The sequence below is a fragment of the Leucoraja erinacea genome, chromosome 14 (genome assembly GCF_028641065.1).
Source record: "Leucoraja erinacea ecotype New England chromosome 14, Leri_hhj_1, whole genome shotgun sequence".
In the NCBI taxonomy this organism is placed as follows: domain Eukaryota; kingdom Metazoa; phylum Chordata; class Chondrichthyes; order Rajiformes; family Rajidae; genus Leucoraja; species Leucoraja erinaceus.
The window spans coordinates 43798572-43810922 of NC_073390.1; the positions used below are offsets into that span (position 1 = coordinate 43798572).

The 12351-nt window shown below is 41.5% G+C and overlaps 1 protein-coding gene across 3 annotated transcripts in view; it reads right to left on the reverse strand.

Moving 5' to 3' along the window:
- The window catches only part of LOC129703652 (coiled-coil domain-containing protein 150-like), a 54781-nt gene that overhangs the window by 22532 nt on the left and 19898 nt on the right, over positions 1-12351 (reverse strand). For 2 of the 3 annotated variants that reach the window (XM_055646274.1, XM_055646276.1), the window contains 6 exons: positions 11791-11859; positions 9558-9665; positions 4533-4661; positions 3569-3738; positions 845-974; positions 118-287 (listed from right to left, as the gene is read on the reverse strand). In XM_055646274.1, coding sequence (XP_055502249.1) covers positions 118-287; positions 845-974; positions 3569-3738; positions 4533-4661; positions 9558-9665; positions 11791-11859 — 776 coding nt within the window. The remainder of the gene's footprint in view (positions 1-117; positions 288-844; positions 975-3568; positions 3739-4532; positions 4662-9557; positions 9666-11790; positions 11860-12351) is intronic. The other variant, XM_055646275.1, reaches the window with a different exon arrangement.

Here is a 12351-nt window from a genome sequence, read left to right on the forward strand (position 1 = left end):
AGAGGGGTCTTTAGGCCCCAGATGAATGGAAAGGGCACATACAAACCAGGGCCAGTGAATTGTCTGAAATGTCAGAATTTTACTGTAATTATCTTTTCATAACCATGTTATCCTGACCTGTTGTGGAGAAGTTGCTGCTGCTTATTTTCTTTATTATCCAATTCATCTTGTAGTCGATTTAATTTAATCTGTAAATTATTGCTTGCGTGCAAAGTCTGTTCCAAACTGTGTGCTAGTTTCTTATTATCTTGTCGAGCAACCTCTAGTCCTTCATGGAAAGGCATCCCCTAAATCAACAATAAGAAATCACTTTGAAATTATTTTAACAATTAAGTTATTTACTTAACAGCTACTGTATGTTGCATGCCACTGAAAGATGTCTGTGTTTTAATTCCGGCGCATAGTCATTCCACGGGGTGCAGATGTTTTAATAGAATAGATTACTCCATGGATCATTTTGTAAAGCATGATAGATCCAACAGTTTGACAAAATACACTGGAACAAATAATGAAACAGAAAATGTTGGCAACACTTAGCATGTGAGACAGCATCTGTCAAAAGAGAAACAGGATTAATATTTCAGTTTGAAGACCTTCATCAGAATACATTGCAAACAAACGATGCACTTGTTCGTTTTTATGATCTTGTTGAACTTGCCTAATCGTTCAACTAAGCTGGTAAATACATCAGAAACATCACCGATCCAGAAATGCTGCCTGACCCACTGAGTTACTGCTTGTAGTAACTTTGTGTTTTGTACACCAGCGTCTGCAGTTCCTTGTTTTTAAATACATCTCCAAGTGGTAAATAAAAATTACACTCATTGACCAGAAGAAGGCTCACCTTGAGACTACCTGGAGTGAGAGAACATTTTCTGGAGCAAACATTGTGTTGTGTTTCCATGTTAGCCAGTTTACCCTGTAGATCTTCCAGCTCAGCCTGCAGTCTCTGTAGAATTATTTGGGCGTGAGACCTGGACAACAATTGAAAATTTAACATATTCAATAAAGTGTCATTATTCGGTATGCATTGAAAGTTAACAAGCTCTATCATGGTCCGCTGAAGTCTTGAATTACCAAAGTGAAGTGTAAAGGAAAGTTCTTTGAACAGCTGATAGTTTATAATTTCTTCATATATAACCATAATGATAGTTTATCATTTGGAATGTTACAGTAGTGTTAAGTCTGCATTACTTCATACCTATGTCCATAACATTTAATAATGATTTTAAAGATATTTACTCCAAAATAAGTACCTGCATGTATCAGGAATAACACGAGGAACTTTATTCAGCACATAAATTTAGGGAATTACTTCACTGTAGTCTCAGAAAAAGACACAAAGTACTGGAGTAACTCAGTGGGCCAGGCAGCCTCTCTGGAGACCATGGATGTGACATTCCTGACCCAAAATTGGGAATTGAAAAATTAGTACAGGGGTAATCTACATACGAATTGTGATCCCAAATATATGGCATAACCAGCACAAGGAGAAATCAAACCAACAACATGCAATGTACCTATGGAAGGCACTTCCATAACATTCATTGACATGTGCAATTTTACACCATCCATCATCTACTTGTGAAAAAATAGATTTTCCAGGACTTGCAGAAACAGCTTCAGAATACCTATTATTCTGAATAGCTAAACAGCTTCAGTTTACCCGAGGCAACTAGAGCTAGGAACCTTTTCAGACTTCAAGTTTGTGTTTTAAGATCTCCTAATTTCTATATACAGTGAAGATAGACACAAAAAACTGGAGTAACATAGCAGGACAGGCAGTAGTCTGAAGAAGGGTCTCGACCCGAAACGTCACCCATTCCTTCTCTCCAGTGATGCTGCCTGTCCCGCTGAGTGACTCCAGCTTTTTGTGTCTATCTTCGATTTAAACCAGCGCCTGCAGTTCCTTCTTACACACTCTGTACTTGGTGAGCTCTCCTCAGAATTCTTGATGATTGAAAATGCCCCTGTCCCACTTAGGAAACATGAACAGAAACCTCTGGTGACCTTGCCCGCGATCCATGAGTCGCGGGAGGTTTTGGTCACTCGCCTGGAAAACCTTGAGCTCGATTGACCGAAGCGTGAGCTGCATCTACCGACCAAAGATCCTATAGGATCTTTGCTACCGACCACACACACACATCGCAAAGGTGGGGGCCATGGAGAATGGAGGAGCGCTGTCTGCACGATGAAGAGGAAGGTAAACAGAGCACGGTTAGTCCTTTAGAGAGTGGGGGGGGGGAGGGGGGGGAGCGGAGAAGGGAGGAGAAGGGGGAGAGAAGGGGAGAGAGAAGGGCAGAAAGGGAGGAAAAGGTGAGGAGAAGGGGAGAGAAGTGGGTGAGAAGGAGTGGAGACAGTTTTAAGTTTAATAAAGTTTAGCGGGCATTTTACCTACCGGTGGGTCTTCTAGGTCGCGATCCTCCAATGAGCCAATCAAAATGGCTGGTCAGCGAAGGAGATGGCCTTCGACTGCCTGTAAGTAAATAGCGATCCCACTCCACTGGCTTTGACCAAATGGCAACCTATTTTTAGTCGAGGCCGGTTTTGATCATCTTGAAACAATCGAAGCAACCTAGAAGAAGCCTCAACCATGCGGAAACCACTTTCGACCATTAGGGAGAGTGACCAAAACCTCCGGCAACCTCATGGAAACCGGCAAGATCACCAGAGGTTTCCGTTCAGGTTTCCTAAGTGGGACAGGGGCAAAAGTCTTCTCCTGCATAGCATACTTCAGTCTTGGTGACAGCGATACAGAGTGGCAAAGTGATGTATTTGAAGCTTAAGTTGAATTGGTGTAGTTTTCACACAAATTAAATAATCGATATAAGATACTGTTGCATGTGCTGCCCAGCAGCAGAGATGGGCAATACTCACAGAACGGCAAGATTGTACATCAGTTTTTGATGGTTTTTTGGTTGCAGCATAACTTGGAGTCATGATTGGTTGAGCAGTCAGGAAAGGAAGATTAATTATTTGTCAAGAACCAATCCTTCACCATACTGGAGACAGAATAAGCTCCAGAGGCTGGAAGCTTAAGCAAAACACAAAGTTATGGAGGAACTCAGTGGGTCTGAAGAAGAGTCCAGACCTTAAACGTCATCTATCCACTCTCTTCACAGATGCTACCTCACCCGCTGAGTTCCCCCACCACTTTTGTGTTTTGCTCCTTTGTCAAACTGAACTGAAATATGGTGCATCACATATCGCCTGAGGGTGAAAGATTTATATCTGTGAATTCACTGTGAGGAATTTCTGGTCAGAGAACAGCTGCATATTCAGAACGCATTAGACTTTGAAATTCATTAAGGAAGTGGGATTCACGAGAAGAGACCAGGCTGCCACTTTGTGCAGTCTATCACTCCATGAAACTCCAGGAAGCCCACAATCTTAGTAAACTATATGCATGCAATTCCAGCTGGTTTACCTGCTGGTCCTTACTCAACAATTAAGAGTTATAATTAATGTGTTAATTTGTGTATAGTTATTTTGCTGCTTAACCTGTAAAAATTATGTTTTCTGAAAATACATAAAATCTATTAGCTTTGTACTAAAAAAAGGACCTTACTTGTCCTTTTGCAAGCTATGTATCTCCATGATTCTTTGTTCAAGTTCCATTTGTAGTTTATCCATTGTCTGCTGGAGTTGTCTGTGTGACGATAACACATTCTCCACAGTTGCTGCCATTTGACTATTATCTTGCTTAGAGTCCGTTAAATGTCGTTGAAGATTTGTAATCTGAAAATGAATGGAATTATTCATAAGTCCAGGCATGAAGCTATGAATTACTCCAACCTATTGATTCACACAGTCCTCAATGGGGCAGGACGAGACAGTTACCGCAGACAATTCCTGGTTTAACTGACTATCTTAAAATAATCCCAAATTGTAATTTTAATTGTAATCCCAAATTGACAATATTGTATTTAGTGCACCTTATTTCTCAATCACAAGCCAAAGAGAAAGGAAGTAGATAAAATGTAATTGTCAATTACCTGCAGTCAATTTATCTTATCAACCATGCATATTTCTTCCGACTTAAAGTAAATAAGCGCGAGACCATCATTTTTTTTTGTATAACCATACATTTTACGTAATTTCTTCATTAATCTGAGAAGTAGGTTTCATAAATCGTGGAAAAATTATATGGAATGACAAAATGCAGCTACAATTCTGAACTGATCCTGGTGATATGACTGAGAATCATTTGAAACATCACCTTCATCACTTGGGGTTTGATTGATACCCATTTTATTTTAACATATCAAAAGAAAGCAAGTGCTGTACCCTACACTGGTTTTGAGATCTATGGCACACTTTGGTTCACGAAATGGCTTTTGGTTCCAGCTTGTCGAATAAAAAACCTTTTTATAAACTACAAAAATTCTGGGTATACTATAAAAGAAATCCATAAAGTGTCATTCTGATGGCTCTGGAACTTTTCATGACAATTATTTAATAGGTAACATTCAAATCAATAGTGCTCACAATGGCATTCAACTTTTTCTTTTACATTTTACTGTTGTTTTTACCTTCCGTCTTTCTTTATCTTCCATCATCTCTATATGTTCTTTAAGCTTTTGTGTTTCAAAAAGTGCTTGATCATGTGAAATTACGGTCAAGGCCAAGTCTTTTACCTTTTGTTCCAGTATCAACTGTATCTAACAATAAGAACATTCAAAATGCAAGCATGGCAATAATAGCAAGTTAATTTGTAGTTTTCTAAATCTGAGCTATGTGACTATATCTCAATTCAAATAATTCAATGTAATACAAAGAGGTAAATGCCTCCAATAATATTCATACTTCAAGAAAGAATTTATGAAATCAGGAAAGTTATTGATAACATTGGATAATCTTTGTTTAAAGCTGCATAAGCAAATAAAGTAAAATAACAATTTATTTGAGAATTGATTCTTATAGCATAAGATGGAATATGTTTCTATTCTGCTGAACTTCTTAAAGAACATTATGAAGAATTTTGAAGAGGAAACAGGAAATGACAGAAAATGAATTCTCAATATCCCCTTATACTTAATTCCAACTAAACTTGAAGCTTTTGTCATGTTTCCAGACTAATCAATAGCCACTGCAATAGGAACTAGTATCATGCATGGTTAGAGCATTTTTGAAACCTATTAGATCCCAAGCAGAGAGGAAAAGACAATTTCCCTTGTGGAAGAATCTGGAACACCAAGTCACTGCTTAAAAATAAGGGCTTGCCTATTTACTACAGGGATACAACAGAGAAAAATGTTAACTCTGCATGTGCTGGTAGGTGTTTGAGCCAAGCAAAGGACAACAGATAAAAGTGATGGAGTGGTAGAGCCAAAGTCACTTGCCAAGCACAGATTTCTAAATGGTCAGAACTACAAACTCATCATCTCCCACAAATATCTATACTACATCTACTCCCACCCCACCTCTTGCAAAGGCGCTATCCCCAACTCTCATGTCTCCGTCTCCATCGCCTTCTGCTCCCAAGATGCGACTTTCCATTCCAAGACATCTGAGATGTCCCCTTTCCTTCGTAAACATGGTTCCCCCCTCGCTATATTAGATGGATCCTTTACCCACATCTCCACTGTGTCCCGTGGATCTGCTCCCCCTCCCCCAGACAGAACAAGGATAGAGTTCCGCTGGTCCTCACTTTTCACCACACTGGCCCCTGCATCCAATACATCATACTTCAACATTTCCATCATCTCCAATTTGACCCCACCATCAGTTACATCTTCCCATCCCCAGCCCATTCCACCTTCTGAAAATACTGTTCACTCCGTAACCCCTTTGTTCACTAATTCCTTCCCACCCAAACCACCCCCTTTCCTGCAACTGCAGGAGATGTAGCACGTGTCACTATACCTCCCCCTTCACCTCCATCCAGCGACACCAGCGGTCCTTCCAGATGAAACAGAGGTTCACATGCGCATTCCTTGACCTCAAGTACCGCATCCGGTATTCCTGATGTGGCTTCCTGTACATCTGTGAGACCAACCGTGGATTCGGCGACTGTTTCACCGAACACTTGCACTTAGTCTGCCAAGGCTTACTGGATCTCCTGGTTGCTAACTATTTTAATTTTTCTTCCTATTTCCATACTGACCTTTTGCCATGGCCCTCATCCATTGCCAGATCGAGGTCACACACAAAGTAGACGAACGGCACCTCATATTTCGCTTGGATTGCTTACAATCAAAATCAGTGACGGAAATCGCTATCAAAATATGGAGGGGACCGGGGGTCAGGGGGGGACACAATTTCTTGGCGGCCGCGCTCGCATGCGCACACTCACACACACACGCGAGGCTTCGAAGGCTTCTGAACGGTGGGCTCAATTGTAAATGCAGCTCAACTCTGCCTGTCTCGCCGGGTTAACCTACAGCCCTGCTTGGCCTGACGGAATACCAGTCCGGAGCTATGGGAGCTAGCGCTGCTACTCTGAGCTGGCTGTAAGCCTGGGCCATATTTCCCGCAAGTCCAGGCAGGGCTGTAGGTTAACCCGGCGGGAGAGGCAGAGTTGAGCTGGGTTTAGCACTGCTTCTCTGCGCTGGCTGTGGACCTGTGGGGCACCGCGCCCATCTGACTGCCGACGTCTCTGGCCACCCCCCATGGGGGGGGGGCGGGGGGGGGGGGGGGGGGGGGGTGGGGGGGGGGGGGGATGGTCCAGTGGGTGGTTCGGCAGCGATTACAGCGCCGGTGAGCCGATCGGGATTGATCCTGGCTACAGATGAGGCACAGGCCCGTGTCCAGGGCTGCCGTTGTGACCCTATGGCCTGGGCACATCTCCCTCCTCAAATCACAGCACTCTATCCTCAGTTCGACCCCTCTACTTCCACCTCTGACCGACACCTCCCTCCTCCAATCATCGCTTTGAATCATCATGACCCGCCCCCATTGCCTGCTGACCGACGTCTCTCTCGTCCAATCGGCACCCTCGATCAGCAGTCCCACCGCCACTGTCTCACGGAAAGCAGAGATTTCACCGGGTTTTAAAATCCAGATTACAAAAAATGAGGGGGGGGATCGTCCCCCACCTCTCAAAACAGAGCCCCCCCCGGGGATTTCCACCACTGAATGGTATGAAATTGAAATTCTCCAATTTTAAATAACAGCCAGTATCCTCCCCTTCCCTCCGCCCACCCGTTTATTTCTCCCCTCTCTCCCACTGCCTCACCTTGACTTGCATTTACATCTCCCCTCCCCTTCTACGTACATTCCTTCCTCTAGCTGCACAATTTGTAACACTTTAATCCTATAATAAATAATAAGAGTTTAAGCAGAAAAGGGAAGAATTTTGCGCGAAGTAAGAAGAAAAAACTGCTCAGATGTAAGGAGCTTGGCGGTCTAGTTATTAAAGAAAGAATAATTCATGATCACGGACCTTCTGCCTCAGGGCAATAGAAATAATGTGTATATATAAATAAATGAAACACCAGAGAAGTGAGAGAAACTCATGAATATCATGACCAGCGGCACTCTTGCGTCTGTGCTCTGGGTTAGCTAACATAGTGCGATAAACACGTTGTAACAGGCCAAATGTGCCTGGTCAGACCAGTTTTCTGTAATTGTGCCATTGTGCCATCAGGCTTGGTGAACAAATAAGACGGGGTGGAAGATTGCAACCATGACGTGGTCCGCCCTGTTTCGACTAATGCAATCAACTCGACGTGCACAAACGGAAGATCAAATAGAACAAGTTGTCCAACAACTTTAGGCTGTGCACGCCACACGAAAGAAGAAGAACAAATAAGAATAGACGAAGATATACAAAAAATACTTAGTTGACCTGCTGCCTCCAAATGGGCACGCTATGGGATACCTACAGTATATCAGGGCATAATGGGGGCCACATAATTGTTCCTGAAGTAATTCATCTCTGGGGGACTAATGGGAGATGTGACAGCTTTGGGAATATAAATAGTCAGCAGAGGAAATGCAGTTACTTGTAACAAGTCGGTTGAGTAAAAATAACCTTCAAAGGGATTCAGCACCGATTGATTAGTTGAATCAAAGGAGTTTTCCGTTTTGTAAACTAATCAGAGGTCTCATCTCCGGTTGGTCAAAAGGTAATCGTTACATGTTTATAGATTGGTCAGGTAAATGTTGATTTATGTTATGTAATCTTACAACTGGATGAAACATCTTAATAAACAAGGAACTGCAGAAGGAATCTGAAGAAGGGTCTCGACCCGAAACGTCACCCATTCCTTCTCTCCAGAGATGCTGCCTGTCCCGCTGAGTTCCTCCAACATTTAGTGTCTACCAAGGAACTGCAGATACTAGTTCCAGCTGTTTCTGGGTAGCAGACGCAGCTTTTAGTGTATACCAAGGAACTGCTGTTGGGGCTGCAATGAGGAGCGGCCTCCAACAGGAAGAGACCGGGGACTCCGGTGCCAACGACTCACCGTCACTGTCGCGGGGCTGGCCGAGTCCGGAGCGGGTGGAGCGGTGGAGGAGCGCTGCTGCTGCTGCTGCTGCGGCCCGACCGGAGAGTCGGAGGCTTCACTGCAGGTCTGTGGACGGCGGCACCGGGAGCCCGCGGGTCCCTGGAGGGAGACCGCTTTTCAGGGCTCTCGCAACGGCGACTTCCCCCGCCCGAGTTGCGGGGTTGAAGAGCTCCTGGAGCGGGGCCTTACATCATCGCCCCGCGCGGCTTGGAATGGCCGCGGGACTCTGCGAGCGCACGCCGGGGGCTCTAACATCAAGAACCCGGTGTGCGACCTCGCACCACCCGGCGTGGCTTTAATGGCCGCGGGACAATCGCCATCGCCAGCCGGGGGCTTTGACTTTGATTCTGACATCGGGGGGGGGGGGGAGAGTGCAGTGGAGAGATAAGTTTATTTGGCCTTCCATCACAGCAATGTGATGGATGTTTATGTAAATTATGTTGTGTCTTGGGTCTATTTGTTTGTAATGTATGGCTGCAGAAACGGCATTTCGTTTGGACCTCAAGGGGTCCAAATTACAATTAAATGTATCTTGCAGATGCTAGTGCATGAGACACATAGAGACACAAAACAGACACAAAGTGCTGGAGTAACTTAGTGGGTCATGCAGCATCTCTGGAGAATAATTGATAAGTGCCGATTTGGTCTGAAGAAGGATCCTGACCCGAAACGTCACCTATTCATGTTCTCCAGAGAACAATGAGTTTTGCCTGACTCATTAAGTTACTCCAGCATTTTGTGTCTTACTTAATTATGCTTAGAATATAATAACACTGCATGTGATTTTAAAATTATTCTTAAACTGTTTCTGGATAGCTTCCTTGCATATGCTCAACTGAACTGGTAAATCAAAAATGTGAATTTTGACTAATTACTTCAGGGGTGAAGTTTGAACTCCCAATGAAAAGGGGCAAACCTTGAAATTTGCACTTATTATGGCGTATTATTGAAAATAAATCACAGGTAACTAAGAAAAAGGCCATAATGCAATCGGCTAAACAAGGACAGTCTTTGAAAAATTACATTTTAAATAAATACATTACAAAAATAATAATTGTTTAACTTTCTCTTTTGTGCTTGTTTCACAACTGTTCTGAGATGCCTCACCTGAGAATATTTAGTCTCAAGCAGTGCGTTAACTTTCCGTAATTGATCATTTTCAAAGCCAGCATCAAATCTGCACTGTAATTCTTCCTGTAATTTCTGCACTCTAGACTATAAACAGCAAAAAAGAATGAAGTGGTCTCTTCCCATAAAAGTAGAAATCATTTGCAAAATTAATACATGAAAACATTTGAGGAAATCAATTAAAACATTACAGGACGATGAACTTGAATGGGTTTCAGTCCCTTAGTATAAAAATGTATTTAAATATATTGATACATTTATGATAAGTGAAAGACAAAACTTTACATTGAGATATACTTCTGCCATTAATATAATTTAATTATTTTATTAGATATTCCATTAGTTTTCTTTGAGACTAAATATAACTTTATCAATTCACATACAATTCATAATCTGGAATTCTGTGAACTATAACTAGGTATGTTACAAAACCTACCTGAATCGTGGCTGAGCATCTGCCCTACCCTGTGTGCGCGATTTTGGCGCTGTTTAGAGGGGGCGGGTTTAAAACGCGATTTTTACTAGGCTGTTCCAATCGAAAATGTTCAGCCTAGTAAATCATTAACGGAAAATCGCTGAAAGACCCCGTCGCAAAAGGTATTATTAGTTTTTATGGCCTTGTATAATATTTATAGTAGTTTAAAAATCACTCTCTCACTCCGCAACCTCTCGCAGCCCCAGGGTTTTATAAAGCAAACAATTAAAGGTATGTACCTTATTTTTACATTAAATGGGGCTTGTATATAACCCTGTTTATAAAGTTTTCTATAGCGAGTAGTTCATTTTGGGCTCTTTATATCCCGCAGTATTTTTCTGGGCACTTGAGGGCACAAATCCAGCGCAATGTGAACGTTCTAAACCAGCGCGTTCACAGGAACCCACTAGAAAGCCGATTTAAATTGACTTTAATTTACAGCAAATGAACACTAAATTCCTTCCATTTGGCCTATAAATTGATGTAAATGAGATTTAAAAATCATGTTTTATTGTGAATTATTTGTGAATATTATTTGGACACTTAGGCTATTTAAAAATATTAATCATTTATTAAGAAATGGATAGATGTTTAAATCTAGTAATTGAAGTTTGAAATTAGCTACAATTGGGTAACTAACTAATTATATGCTTTAATTTCAGGTCATCCAAGTAAGATTATTTTATATTTGTTTCAGAATGCTTCAATCTATGATAACTGAAAATTTCATTCAGTTCTCTTAATTTTTAAGAAGGTTATGGGCTTTTGACTGTCCACGATCACAGCTTTTTTGTTATGTCCATAGAAAATCAATAGGGAACAAGATGCTAATTTCCGAGTATGAAAATGGCCATAACTTTTTAATTACTTGAGATATGAAAGTGAATTAGGTGTCAAATTAAACTTATTGTTATGCTTTATCTGATGGGATAAATTGCAGACTTGATTTTTTAAATCTCAAAATTTTGTAACATTGCTACTATAACAAGAGAGTTAATTCATCACATAACTTTCAGTATATCAGCAGATACTCAGTGCAGCAACCTCTGTATCATTAAAAGATGAATTTGTGACGAATAAAATGTCAAGAGTCAGCAGAGGTGTGTAGCTACCAAATTATGTTTTTGTAAGTTTTCTTATTTTAATTGAATCTGTAAGTCAAATTTACACTGATTAGGTGTCTAAGAAAACCAATATTTCAATAATACCCCAAATGTATCTCATGATTTAATATTAACTGCCTATTGAGTAACTTTTACTTATTTTACTACTGTCAATTAAAATTGCTGATAGGTTTAATCTTGGCAGTTTTGCATCACAAAATGAGTTGTTGTTTAGAAAACTCTGCAAGTCTGGCAGGAACTGTGGAAATGCTATCTGACCAACAGAGTTCCTCCAGTACTTTGTGACTAGAGCACAGTAATTGTAACTGGAACCTTGGCATCCTCCTTTGTGTGCTACACAATATAATCTTATTGCTGCAAATCAACTTGCAGCATAGTTCTCACGGTTAGCAAAATTAGTTCTGATTCTTTTGTTATATCTGTTAAAGGACGGAACCTCGTTAGACTCTGGTTTTTCTCTTTCCAAGCATTCTCCATTATCCACTCTACCCACTCCAAGACTGCCTTGGGCCTTATGTAGAAAATTAACAATGGCCTCAGCACACACCAATTTCTTGGCCAGTGTATTTTAAGAAGTACAAGATTGATACTAAGTAATCTATTAATACTCTACCTGATTCTTAGTTATTTGTTTCTCAAGTATGTTCTTCTCCTTTGTAATATTATCAATTGTGTTTTTTGCCTGCCAGAGAACCAAACAAAGGTTAATTTTATTTTTAAAGGTTAAATTAACTTTTGGCAAACAACAACAGATATGCTGTCAATATGTGAATTTTCCATGAAGCAATAGTAGCCCTAACTGGTTATATATAAGGCACATGGAACAAACCAATGCTTAGTACCTGAAACCAGGATCCCTTGGAGTGGATCACCTGTGTTGCCATTTTGCATCTTGATCCTCATGACCATTTGATCAGTCATAAAAACATAGAAACACAGAAAATAGGTGCAGGTGGAGGCCATTCGGCCCTTCGAGCCAGCACCGCCATTCATTGTGATCATCCCCAATCAGTACTCGTTCCTGCCTTCTCCCCATATCCCCCGACTCCGCTATCTTTAAGAGCCCTATCTAGCTCCCTCTTGAAAGTATCCAGAGAACCGGCCTCCACCGCCCTCTGAGGCAGAGAATTCCACAGACTCACAACTCTCTGTGTGAAAAAGTGTTTCCTCATCT